The sequence below is a fragment of the Nipponia nippon genome, unplaced genomic scaffold, assembly GCF_047370975.1.
Source record: "Nipponia nippon isolate SJK-2023a ecotype South Korea unplaced genomic scaffold, ASM4737097v1 scaffold_11, whole genome shotgun sequence".
NCBI lineage: Eukaryota > Metazoa > Chordata > Aves > Pelecaniformes > Threskiornithidae > Nipponia > Nipponia nippon.
Genome location: NW_028262302.1, coordinates 14,035,251 through 14,049,284, shown reverse-complemented (window position 1 = coordinate 14,049,284; position 14,034 = coordinate 14,035,251). Strand labels below are relative to the sequence as shown.

At 44.5% G+C, this 14,034-nt stretch overlaps 1 protein-coding gene across 2 annotated transcripts in view; it reads right to left on the bottom strand.

Annotated features, from left to right (window-relative positions):
- Window positions 1-8,104, bottom strand: part of SLC24A4 (solute carrier family 24 member 4) — a 97,560-nt gene extending 89,456 nt beyond the window's left edge. For both annotated transcript variants that reach the window (XM_087747551.1, XM_087747552.1), the window contains exons 1-2: window positions 7,127-8,104; window positions 4,572-4,682 (exon numbers count right to left, since the gene is read on the bottom strand). In XM_087747551.1, the coding sequence (XP_087603677.1) occupies window positions 4,572-4,682; window positions 7,127-7,283 (268 nt within the window). In that variant the 5' untranslated portion in view covers window positions 7,284-8,104. The remainder of the gene's footprint in view (window positions 1-4,571; window positions 4,683-7,126) is intronic.
- Between the last annotated feature and the right edge of the window lie 5,930 nt (window positions 8,105-14,034).

Sequence of the window (14,034 nt, the reverse complement as noted above, 5' to 3'; positions counted from 1 at the left end):
CTGCTGGGAAACATACTTTATTTCACTGTAAAGGACTGATTCTTTTTCTCTCACTGCAAGGACAGAAAGCATTCTAATTCTAAAGTAAAAAGGCAGCACAGCTCAGAAAGAAATGCTAACCCCTCCCTTTCCCTCAGCCCACAATTCATCTTTAACTCCTGATAACAATGGGAGAAGCACACTGGAACCAAATCCCCAGCTATTTAAAATCAACGTAGCTCATGAACTGTCCACGGTTGACAAACCACTGGACAGAAAACCCCACCGACTCTTTCAGTTTCAAGGCAGCTCACTGACTAGTGTCAGAAGACTAATGGAAATACATTCCAATACATTTCTAATTCACAGCAAGTAGTTTAAATATTCTCTGTACTGTATACAGGGATTACTTGAAAACATTCGCAACGGAAAGGAGTCCAGATCAGTTGCTTTAACAGCCTAACATAACCGAGTGGAGTCACATGGTTAGAAACATCGCACCACCCAGTCACCCCAGCTTGTAACTGCTCTGGAAACATTACTCACAGTTCTGGAGGACGTGGAGTCATGGGAACATTTTGAAACAAGAGGCGAGCCATTGGAGCCGCGAAGCTATAAATCAGACTTGCTGGGCAGATGGCACTGCAAGCTAGCGAGCTGATGGCAGATGGAATTGAGAGCTTGGATAGGGCAAAAATTTGGTTGCAAACTAATGAGATCTGTTAAGATGCTAGAGACAACTACTCTCCCTTTCTGATAGCTCTGCTTTAAGCGAGGGTCAGATCAACCCTCCTCCCACAGAAATTTACCCAGGAGAAGTCTTCAGAGCCATAAAGAAAAGGTAGTTTGGTTTCCCTCAAAGAGGGATACCCGCAGCTGCCTTCCAGAGAGTTACTCAGTACGAAATAAGCATAAGATTCATAATTCAAAAATCCCAGGCTCTCATGAAATTTCTGAAGTCCAGAGCCTTCTACATACAATCTATAAGCCCTCCAGTCTGGCTCCAGGACAATATAAAGACTCTTATCTTTTCATGGCAGAGGAGCTTCCAACAAAGAGGAAGTTTCAAGCCAGGAAGGATCTTTAATGGAAAAATGCTACACAACACGTTAACTTTGGTGAGGATTTGGTCTGAGTCCAGACTAGAACTGAGGTTGGCTTGGTGCTCACAAATGCTCCACCTCCTTCCTGCTGCTGACCTACCGTTCCTTTGCTGCTGTTACAGGATAGGTAGTATCTATAACCCCCCATGACTGCAGAATAGTTACTATCAGAAAAAATGTGTAGCGCCTCTTAAGATATTCATGAATATCAGTCCCTCTAACCTCCAAATGTTAGAAAAACCCTTCTCCTCTAGTTATATATATATATATATACACACACACACACACACACACACACACACATATATATTTTCCTTTCCTTTGTCAGAGCCTCAGGGCTCTTTTTTAAAGCAGCATTGCCAAGACTTCAAAGTTTTTTCTGTTCTGATACAATGGCCCCACAAGCACTAATAATGTTGCCAGTAGAACACAATACAAAATGATCTACTTCAGTAAATGAGACAATCTCAGACAGTGTAGGCTATGTGAGCTTCTAGCAGACAGCAGCTCCCACAAGCTTCTAACATTACTTCTAGAAGCTTATGGAGTTTTTCTCCCAAGACATATCACCAAGGGTGAGCCTTTCTTACCACTGTCATGAACTGCAAGGATCTCATGGTCTTATAAACTTCTATAGCTGCAATTTCCGACAACTGGGTATTTTTTTTTTATTTGCATGCAAGCAAAAAAAGGGTGTGAAGTGGTAAATAAATTAACTTTGTTGAGAGCCTTTGGGAAAAGGGAAGTAAAGCTGCAGACTTGTGTGGGAAGCTAATAAAGAAGGAGCACAGCAATAGCACTGCAATGACACAAAGGATTAACAGACTCTCAGCAAGAACTTGCATTTCCCAAGGTATTATGAAGTTCTTGTATCCTAAACACACATAGAAAAACATCCGCATAACATAAGAAAACTGCTAGATACCATATACACACTCATGCATTTGTAGGGCCCCTAGTGCTTAAGGCAGATACAGAAATGACATAGGTAAGAATAAGTACTTCTCATAAAGGAGCCTACAGAGAGCACTGTATTCATACAACATATATACACATTAACTATCTATTCTTAAGATTAAAAAAAAAGAAGACCAGAAATAAAGTCCAGCCAATTAAAGTGTTTGACAGCATATTCCTGAGATTTTCATTACACTGGGATAAGCACATGACTGAAAGCTTGCATATTCCAACTGAAAATCCACACTCTTTCACCAGTTTTCTATGCAATCTTGACCAAGTCTCCTGACCTTTCCTGGGACTACCTTCTCCAGATGTAGTCATGGGGTGACACAAGCTACATTCCCGTGGAGATGAGCTATGCTACTTGCTCCTTTTTGATAGGTTTTAGGTCATTGTACCTTCTTCTCATTACAGGGCAAATCTCAATCTCAGGCTACCAGACAAGAATTAAAAAAAAAAAAAAAAAAGGGCAAACCAAACCCCCTCAAAACCCAAAAAACCCCAATCTACAGAAGTTGTTACTGAGCAATAACAATCATGGGTTCTTACAGACCCATTCCTGTCCAACAAACATCAATGATGTCAGGTATTTTCAGATGCTCCCTTTATTTGCAGCTATCTTACATCTAGCCACTCTCATCTAAATCCCCCCTTCAGCTGCAGAAGAGACACAGAGATAAGCTGTACAAAACTGCAGAATAACAGGAAGTGACTAAAAAATGCTACATTGCAATCCTGTGACATATTTCATCCGTGAATCTGCATTTTAACAGAAGAAACACCTTTAAAAAGAAAGGCTAATTCCAGCACTGTGACGAGAAATCATGAATCTAATGCAAGTCTCATGACATTTTTCTTAAAACCTCAGCATCCTGAGGCATATTTGGGCCTCTCTTGTGTCCAGCTCTTACGGTTACAGGGAAAACTGCACCTTAATGACCTGAATTTCAGAAAGCATATCAAAATGACCCGACTGTATTTATTTATTCTAATTGTTCTTAAACTAATCTTAGAATTTTAGAGGAATGGAGGGAGCTGAGCTATTTGTTCTAAACATCTGGAGAAGTCAGCACTGCTCCTGGTATTCCAATTTACACCTAAGCATACATTTTCCCTTGGCAGTTTTATCATATCATTGTAAAAAAGTTCTCATTCATACTATACAAGAACTTTGATGGGCATCTTTCTGATCCACCTTCTACGATTTTGTGGCCTTTGTTGGCTTGGCTCCAAGCTTGCTGCCAAGTACATGTTCAGACATGATCACATTGATGCATCCACATATGTGGAGAAAAATGAAAGAAGAGTGGGAAAGAATAGTATTTTCTGACTATTCATCAAGAATAATTACATGTTTCCAAAAGGTCATTTTTGTCTTCTTTCTTGTCTGTGAACAGCTTTGACAGACAAATCAACAGCATCATAAGGTTACAGACACAGACAACAGCAAACTAACCCACAAAGTTCTTAACAGAAGCACAGAGAAGCTCTTCGACATCAAGATGATACAGTTAAAGCTTTTGGACTCACATACTTCACGCAATGTTCTTCTGCTCCTCTTTCAGAAGTGCATAAGCACAGTAGTGATCCTCAATCTACACAACAGGTGCCTCAGCATTACAACAAACATGTAACTAAGTAGGGGGGAGTACTGCCCCAAACTCTTTTAGTGCCTGGGGCTGACAATATCCTAGAACTCATGCTGTCACTGTTTGCAAGAAGGCACAGACTCTGCTGTCATCAAAGAGTTGATCAGAGAGTCATATTAAAAAAAAAAAAAAAAATCTGAACTTTAAATTAATTTGGCTAGTGCCATTGGCAAAACGTCTCGTCTCCCACACACTGTAAACCGCAGTGAGGCAAGGAAATACACACTAGAAAGACAGATGGGAAGATGAAAGCATTGTGGACTAACTCTGATATTAAAATGCGTCATCTATCCCTGCCCTCAATCAATTATCACCTGGCCAGGACAGATATCCTGAAGTAAAATGGATTCCAGGGTTTCCATATTACTTACCTCATCATCCCCCTCCACACAATACAAATTCCTACTCTGAATACATAGTTTATCATTAAACTAGCAAAACATGATTAAATGCATAATGGTAATGAACACAAATTACTGTGCTCAGATGGTACCTCAAACACTGCACGTTTAGCTACCCATAGTTTCAACAAGAGTACACCTCTCACTACCAGTGCAATATAGACAGCATCGGCTAGGTAGGAATAATCACCAAAAGAAGCAAAATTACAGAAATCAAATTGTCAGCACAAGTCTCATAATGACCCCAAAACATTCTTGTATCTGAACATTAACTTTTACTTTTGATAGGTAAAGTCATGCCATTATATAGCACAATAAGCCTTATTTCCACACAAAACAGTCCTGGTTTTGGTTTGGTTTTTTTTTTTTAAATTTGACACTTTTATGTTTACCCTAACGTATCACTGCAGCTTGGTCATGACAGCAGTACGCAACAATCTCAAGAGTTTATAAGACATGGCAAAGTTTTCCCATCTTACCTGGCTCTGTACAGTTCTTTTCTTCATACGTCCCATTAGGTGATGCCATCAACCTTCTATTCCTCCATATTTCTGACAAAATGCGTCTGTCTGCAATAGTTGATTCTTGGCCTATATTAAATAGAAAGAGGTTATGTCACTAATTTTTTCCTGCATCATCTTAACTGGACTATACGCCCCCACTAGCGAGGAGCATGGACAGACCATCAGTATGTGAATACAGCAAAATCAAGGTGACTGGGGCACATGCCAACATATGTGTGCTAGGTGCTCTTAGCTTCAAAGGGTACAGCTAGCTATGAAGGTGCAGTATCAGAGCCGTTAGCATGTTCTGGCTACCAGAATACCTGGCTGTGACCCACAACAGGAAAATATTCTGCAGCAAGCAAATGGTGAAGCCTGCACCTGTGAAACTCAACACTTAGCAGTTCCTATAGATGAAACCAGCCTAGCTATACTGACATGAGCAACAATCACACTTCCATTTAGTCATCTGCACTTGCACATATTACATTACTGATTTCTCAAAAAATTAAAATGCATATGGACATGTTCCAGTACATTTTGGTTTATTCTGAGTCTAGGGGCTGATCTTTTCAGTGTTGCGTATAGTTGATAATATCAATCCCTGCATAACCTGTCAAAGAAAATGGAAAATAACCACACTGTGAATCCCCACAAGCCTTAAAAAAACCAAACTTCTTTAGAAGTCAATGTAGCTTTTGCCTAAACTCGTATTCCAGAAGCATTCTCAATGGAACTTGCTGAATAGAGTACAGAAGGAGCACTTGTGATAATGCACGGTATGCAATTATAATAATCAAAGGAAGAATAGAACCTCTTAATTAAATCACTTCCATCTCAACCTTATCCATTTCAAATGAACATACTATAATAACAAAAACTCTTCCATGGCTGATCTTAGAGTTTATATTCAGTCATATTCAGTTATATTCAGTGACTCTAGCAAAAAAATCTAGCTTGGAAGTTAGTTTGGCTAGAGTATTTGCTAAAATATTCTGATGCCACAATTACAAAAAAACATAAAGAACAGATGGTCAGTGTTTACAGATGCAATATACTGTAAATTAGCCAGCTGAAGAAAAAAAAAATACCTGATGCAGCATACCATCAAAAATTAGGTTATGAGGGATTTATATGATAAGCTAGGAGATTAAAAACTTTCAACAGTCATGACATTTTTCATGTAAACCTAAAAAAGTTCTGGGAAACTGTTATTTGCAACAAAAAAAACCCTCACGCTATGTAAACATAATCATACCCCAATTACTTGCTTTCACAAACCAGTAAATTTATGAAAATAAATAGCTGGCCCAAGGGGGGAAAGAAAAAAAAAAGGCATAGGCATGACAAACAGCTCTAAATAAAAAAAAAACAACAGTATACTCTAAAACTACAATTAAAAAAAAGATTAAAGTTCTAAGATGAGCAATATGCTAATATGGTCTAAGACACTGAATTCTTACATGGATGGCTTGTTGCCATCCTAGATATACCTCAAAAACCCAAGCAATAATTTGAGCACAAGAACATTAGAAAGTATGACAAGTTCCACCAGATTTTTCTTCCCTAAAGCACACATTTTAACTTCAGCTTTAATTTAAGCAGATGACCCATCCTAATTCTGCTGAAATCTGATTTTCTTATATGAAACGTGGACTTAGGATCTGGGCTTAGTTTCATTTTGTTCTTAAATCCTCAAGGACTGTTGGCAGTCCTACCTAGAGACCCATGTGCTGTCCCAGCAACCTTAGACTTCGTATCTGAGTGACGCAAAACATATTGCAGGAAGAGGGCCTGAAGCTACACACTTAAGAGTCCAAACTGTGCCAGCTAGCGGGAAAAAAAAAACAAATAGGAATGATGTAGTTAATTATAAATGCATCAGTTTACCAACATGGCACTTGCACACAGGATCTCTATAAAATATGAGATTAGGACTGTTCCTTGCCTAAAATACAGAATTTTCCGTCAAATCCACACTGTAATTGTGGGGAGTTGGAGGGAGAAGATGGAGAAAAGAAGCAGTTGTAGCTGATGGAGGTTTACAACCTAAGGATAAAAATGAAAGGTGGCCCGAAGTTGCAGAGGGGACCACCAGCGGCTGGCGAGCATTCAGCTCCGATGCAGCGGCCGGGGGGAAACTACTTCAGGGCCGTCCTCCGGCACGCAGCCGCCCCGTGACGCCCCTGCGCTCCCCGCCCCGAAGCGCGCCGAGGGGCACGGCGGGCCCTCGCCAGGGCGGGCGGGCTGCTGGGAAGCCCTGGGGCACCGGGCGCCAGCCGCGCCGCTGCCTCCTCTCCCCGGGGCCGCGGCCACGCACCTGCCCGGCGCGGGGGCTTTCCTGAGGAACCCGCGCTGCTCCCCCGCCTCCCCCGCTGGGGTATTTCCACTCAGAAACTCAAAACGGGAACAGCCGCGGGCGCTTGACCCCGCCAACCCCCGGCTGCCCCCGGGGCGGCAGCCCCCGGGCCGCTCCGGCCGCCCTCCCGGCCCTGCCGGGGTCCGCCGGTCCCGCCGCCACAGCCACTCACCCAGTCTGGAGAGCAGGCTGGACATGCACCAGACGAAGAAGAGGATGGCGCAGATGAAGCCCAGCTGCTGCAGCAGCATCTCCCGCCTCTTGCGAACTTTCCTCAGCATAAGCAGCATGGTCTTGGGGGGGACGAGCGGCGTCTCGTCCAGCTCCATCGGAGCGGGCGCCGAGGGGGCGGCCAGCAGGTCGGTCGGAAAGCGGAGATCACTCCCGGCGGCTTCCCGCAGACGGCTCCATGTCGGGCGGGCTGCAGCGCGGAGAGAAGCCGATGCCCAAGGCCTCAGGTCGGCAGCGGCGAAGCAGAGAGGCAGGTGGAGGCGGGCGGGGGCGCGGGGAAGACGGCGGCGGCGGCGGCGGCAGACCGGAGAGGCGGAGGGCGAGGCGTCGCTCTCAGGGGCCGGGCTGAGCCCCGCTCCCCACACGCACCATGGCCGCCGGCGGAGGAAGCGGCGCGGCGGCGCCCCGCGCTCCTCTGGCAGCGGCCGCCCCACAGGGCTGCGAGTCAGCACCGAGGGACGGCGGCATCCACGCGGCTCCCTGCCCGCCCCGGCCAAGTTTGAAGTTGATCCCTTTCCTCCCTCCCTCCCGCCGCCGCCAGCCGTCGGCGGCAGGTGAGCGCCACAGCCGCCGCCGCCGCGGGAGTAGCTGGCCCCTGGGCTCTCAGCGCGGCGCCGAGCGGCCACTCAGCCCCGGCGGGCGGCCGCTGCCCTGAGCGCCCGGCCCGGCCCCCTTCTCCCCGCCCCTCTCCCGCAACTTTCTGGGTGCTCCTCCGGCACCCATGGCAACGCGCCTCCCCTCCCGCACCTCTGGGGGGCGCGGAATTAACGGGCTAAAGTAATCCGCTCCCCTAACGGCGCAGGAATTACCCGCTCTCGGTCCGTCCGTGCGAGGCGGGGAGCAGGCAGCGGCGAGGGCTGCGGCGGCGAGGTGCCGGCCGGGGCAGGGCCGGCGCTGCCTGAGGTGCGGGAGCCGTTGGGCCGGCGGGAGGAGGGGGCCCGGCTCCCGCTGCCTGGGGGGCGAGGGCGGCCGCTGGAGCGGGGCGAAGCGGCGGGCAGGGGCCGGGGGCTGCGGGGGGAGAGCGCCGGGGGCGGCGGTGAGAGGCGGGCCGGGTACGGATGGCACCCGGGTTCTCCCCGCTGGCTCTAGCAGATGCGTTTCAAGATGGACTTCTATGGGGGGAAACGGCACTTCTCTGATCCCCGCTGTACGTAGTTTGCCCTGTAACGAACGTGTGGTGTTCAGGACGACGAAGTGAATGACCTATTTTGTGAAACAGCGGTTAGTTCCAGACCGTCCCAAAGCAGATTATTTTTTTAACTAAAATTTGGTATGTACGTTAATTGAGTGGTTACTGTTAGCCAACGAGAACAGTTCTGGGAACTTCCTACAGCAGCACAGGCATCGGTTCTGTATTCCTTCCAGGTATCCAGAAATGTTGTGCGTGTCAGGGAGCACGTGTAGACAAAACGGGATTAACTCATCTGATCTTCTTTTCGATACAGCATTTGGTTTGCAATGGAAGGCCTTTCAGGTGATTCCCTCTGGATCTCTGTCCTTGTACGTCAGAACATATAATGCTTCATATCTGGCGTTGTTTCTTATGGTGTCATAATACAAATATCTTAGCCTACAAAAGCAAGTCTTCACAAATAAACTATCGCTAATCCTCTGTGTTTTCCCATCTTTGTGCAAATGTGTTTTTTTCTTACGTTTATGAATTTTATCTGCTACAGTGAGATGCGACAGCACAGCGCTCAGGGTGCTCTGGTACGCACCGCGTGTGAAATCGGTCTGGATTCATGCTGAAGGCTGCCCGGTTGTCTCAAGTGCGAAAGGGATTACTCAAGCTGGAGAACCAAAGAGAAGCAGTTGTGTTAACCTGCTTGCTTGCTTGCATGCACGTAGCTACAGAAATTTGTGTGCCTTAACTGTTGAACCTCCAGGGGCACCTAGGCTCTGATGGGCCTTTGACTTTCTGATTTACATTAAAGCAGAAAAACAACTGCATGTTAGAAGAATGGCACTAAGACGTGCCCCAGTCTCCTCGCTTTCATTCCCTTTATAGCTGCTGAGAGAGGAAAAGTAACTCTGAGAGCTCTTGCCTACTACAAAAAAGGTAGTAGAGAAGATTACAGGTCAGCTTATGCCCCTTTATTTCTCTCCATGGCCACGTAGGAAATCTCACAGTTGAACCCAGAATGATGAAAGCCATCCCTGACCAAAAGAACTTACAAGCTGATTAGACGCAGAGGCATGGGAAGCTGGATAAAGGCAACTGAAGCTCTTTAGATCAGGACCGTTGTTTATAGTGGACTGTTTTTTTTTGTTGAAGACCTTTAAGCTCCAGTGAAGTTGTTGGCTGGCCATGTCAGTAGAGGTGCCACTGCATAGTTAGATGTACTGCATACCCTGTCAGCTGTCATAATGCCTGAGAGCTAATTCTTCACGTGGCTTTTTATCACCTCTTTTCTGGGACTAAAGCCTCCCCTTCCACTCAAAGTGGCAATGTGAACATCAGTCTGCCATCCCCTTGTTTCGTGCTTAATAAGAGTTAGGGTGCTGACAAGACTGTAGTTTTCTGTATGAAGATTTTATCTAGCAATAGAAGGATGGTTACACTAGAAGGGACTGCAGAGATTTGTTGTTTTTTCAGTATCCACTTGCCCTAAGTTTATAATCTTCTTCACTGATAAGGCAGACCAGGGCCATGGCTTCAGAGAGGCTGTCCTGATGGTTGGGTCTCTCCCCATAGCTGATGGAGGTTGCTTGTGAATTTTATATTTACCAGGTTTTTTTCTCTTACTTGCTCTTTACACTGAAGACATTTTCAAAGCCATGGCACTCCTGATCTGAAGAGTTACTGATATTAAGACATGCACTGACGAGTTTGTCTGGAATTGAGGTAAATTTGGGTCTGGAGATGAGGCTGTGATTCACCGATATTCCATATTTGTGTCTATAGGTTGTTTACACAAAGACCATGGAATTGAAGCATTGTTAGAGGTCCTGAGTTTCACATGTGAGGGATTTTCATTAATTCTGTCGAGTCCTATGAACATCACATGGAGCACACGGTTAGTTACAGGAATGCAAGTATTTTTTTGACATATCATTTTTTCCTTTTTCTGGCTGTTAAAAAGTTGTCTGGTTTAGAGGTATCAGTTAGTGACTGTAGAAACCCTGGGGCCATCCCTGTGAGGAACTGAAAGCAAGAAACAAAAACCAAAAAAGTGAAGAGATCTTTCCTGAATCCTTTACAGAAAAGAAATCTGCTACCCATGAAAGCAGTTCTCAGGGTGATTGCGTGTGTCTCTCGCTCTCTGTGTACACAAATGAGGCAGATCAAAGTTCAGACAGTACTAATCTCCTAATCATACAAGCTTCTGATTAGCATTTTTAATCAGTCTGGTGATCACAAGGCAGCCTCAAAATTGTTCTTGAATGCTAAACTTTCAGAACAGAATTCAAAATCACTTTTATTTTGGTGTTTCCTGTGAAAATATGTCAGGTAACTATTTGTGTAGGATGTCTCAAAGGGAAGTGGTACGCTGCAGAATTCAGCTCCAGTCACCTCTCCCCGCCAGCAGGCAGGACCCACGCCTGGAGGGTCTGTTTGGGTACATTCAAGCCACTCACACGGAGGTTGTTACTGGAATGATGTCCCAACACTTCCCTCTGATTTGAGACATCCATGCTGCATATGAGAGAGTGGTGATACGATGTCAGAGGCAAAAAAGAAGCAAATGCTTTCTGCATAAAGTGGCATTAGAGAAATTTACATTCATTTTTTAAATCTTAAATTATTGCTAACTCTTACTGCAACCAGAACAACTATATATAAATTCAATGGGGCCTTTCCATTAATAGACTTGAAAAAAAAAGAAAAAAAAAGAATAAGACACACACAGTTTTCTGAGTGATGCCTTCACAGTAAGTGGTTTGGTGATACTCCAGATGTTCTCTGCTTCCATTATAATCAGAACAAAATATTTTCCGCACTAGATTTAGGAATTCTTGTGAAAGAATTACATTTTGGAAATTAGAGGTATACGGGAAATATCGTCAAAACAAAGTGTAGAGGAAGAAAATATTAAATAGCATTTGTTGTCTTAAACTAAGCCAGACACAAGAAACAATCTTTCTTCCTTGTTACTGCACTTATCATTGTGATCATTTAACTTTTGTGTATGCCCCATGCTAAAATGTCTCACTAGAAGCACAGACTAATGCTAGCTTCATCTAGCACTGCCAAATTTGTTTTTCATCTCAAGCACAATTAGTATCTTGAACTGAGTAACAGCCAAAAGACTTTGAATTAGGGAAGCGTCTCACAGGAGATCCATGAAAGCAGCTCATCTGAGAAGAAAATATTGACGTAGCTGAGAGTCAAAGGAGAAGCATAATGTTTGGATTAATTCTCTATGGCACCTCCTAAAAGGAGCAGGAAAAGCAGCAGCAGCAGCACAGCAGGGTAACTGGAAACTGAGACCCTGTTAGTTGGCCATGAAGACTGTTCCAGCACAGAAGAGCTGAAAGTGCATCAGCTGAGAAGCCCGGAGGATTAGGAGGTTTGTGACAGGCACCCAACCAGCCCTAGGAGCCTGTTCAAGTCCAGCTTTTCCAACTGATATAACCAGCATCACAGTATCAATCCCCCTGTCTGCAAGGTCAAGAGATAGTATCAAAGAAAAGCCAACAATGTTCCCTCAAAAAAGACCAGAACATCTCCCATAAGCCAGAAAAACTCAACTGAGAGGAAAGGCATTGGTGAGGGAGGAGACTGGGATCCTGCTTTTGCTATTTGGTCAAGGTGGTTCATATGAGGGAGCCATGGAGGGAACCTTAGCTTGGTGCTGTCCATAATCACCTGCCTGTCAAGAAGCGGCAATCCTATGCTTCTTTAGGATCCCGTCCCTGGAAAAGGATATGACTTGGCAATATAAGCTTGCAGAAAGCAAGTATTAGCACATCAATATTTAAATGTTGAACTGTAACTCAGGCTACCATATGTCCTTAGGTATATACCCAGCTGGCTCTTTAAGCATTGGTGAAAGGTGCTTTGCTGAACCACACTTGAAATTTAGAAAGCAGATCCATTGTTGGCATCAGCACTGAGGGTTCTGCCAGAGTCTCTGCAGTGGGTAAACCCTGAATTGGGACCACTGGATTTACAGAGAAACTCCAACTGTAGGACCCATCGGAGGACATCCTTGTACCGAGATCCTCAACGTCTTTCTACGCATTCTCAGATTTTTATCTCCCATCCATTTTCCAGTTCTAATGGACACTTGCCAGCTGTATTATCATATTGTACTTTTGCGTGCTTCAAAGGCAGAAGTTTTCCTTAATACGAAGTTATTTTTGTAGTTTCAGACCTTTGTCTTGCTTCCAAGGCTATAAATAACTCAACCCTGAACCAGAATTTAAATGCTATGAAGGAGTCAGTCTCACAGTGTAATATGGAACCACATCTTCCTTTAACTTACCCAACTCCTCCCTTGTGTTTTATATCTTGCAGTCTTCCTACTGCTGATTTCTCTTTAATAATCTTGGGTAATGCTACTTTCTATTTCTGATGAGCATCTGTGGTTACACCCCACATTCAACGCTTAGCTAGCACCCACACACTCACCCAGACCCTACTTGGGAGCTTAACAATAGTCACTTCACAATAATGGGATTCACCCACAGTATGCAGGAATGCTACAGGCAAGAGTTCCTCATATCCTACATGCCATAAACAACCTCACATAAGCCCAGGAAGGAGGTCAGGCTGCTACATATAGTCTTCTTGCTATACAAGAAGAATAAAAGGTACCAACGAGATCTAGGCTCTTGATATGATCTACTTTAAGCTACAAAAAAATAAGATCAGTTGACTCCTGATGTCACACATGTGCTGTTAACACATTTTAATTTAGGTGCATTGCCTCTATTCATTTCTCTGAGCCCACCAAAATGTCTTCTTGCAGGACAGAATGAGAGACATTATGCATATCAGTAGGATTCAATGTGGTGTTCTTCTGCCCGTAAGCTTTCAGTCAATATCTACCTAAAAAAGGGAGTTTGTTAGAAAAACCTGAATATTTGTCTCCTTAAATCAGTATTGTCTAAGCCCTCCAAATTCATCACAGCATCTATGTTTAACGCTCACTAGATTTCTCAGGGATATAGGCATCTGCTTAAATGCTTGCCGGATTTGCATGCACATGCATAAAGCCATACTGAAATGGGGGTTAAATTACGGGGACTCTGTTCCACAGCATATCCTCCCCTACACTCATACCATATCTGTCTGTCTTAGTTTCTCAAGCTTGCTATCTCCACTGAATCCCAGCCTCAATTGATTTTACTGGTTTTGCATTTTGCCAGTGATTTTCTGTTCCTCTCTGTCCTCACAGTCGCTTTCTCTTCTGCCTGCTTCTCTGCTTCCCCGCTTCCCCTATTCTTTCCCTCTGTTTGCTCCACATGACTTTGTTCCTGACCTCTTGATCTTCTAGGCCCAGTGTAAATTTTTCATTTGTTCCACACTCTGTAAACAGAATTCCTTCCTCCTCTTCAAATCTCCCCTTAAATCTACATGTGGGTTTGAGCTTCGTATTGACTCTAAGCCATATTCCCAGAGGCCTGGGGCAATTTGACTGTGCTTACCCATAACTGTGAGGAATGAGGTTAGCTGACACCACGCTAAACATGAGGGATTCTGGCTGGTGAAAGCTCTGCAGGTGTACTGCAGCACTCTCTTCCATCACTATACACCACCTTTGTTTGCTCTCCATAATCTCGTTCCTCTCCCAGATAAAGAAACTAAATTCAGTTCTGTAAAATGCTCTCCATTTGTTTTCTTTCTGGAAAGTTTTTGTATGTCTGTGAAATAAGTGAAATTCAAAACAGCTACTGAGGAGA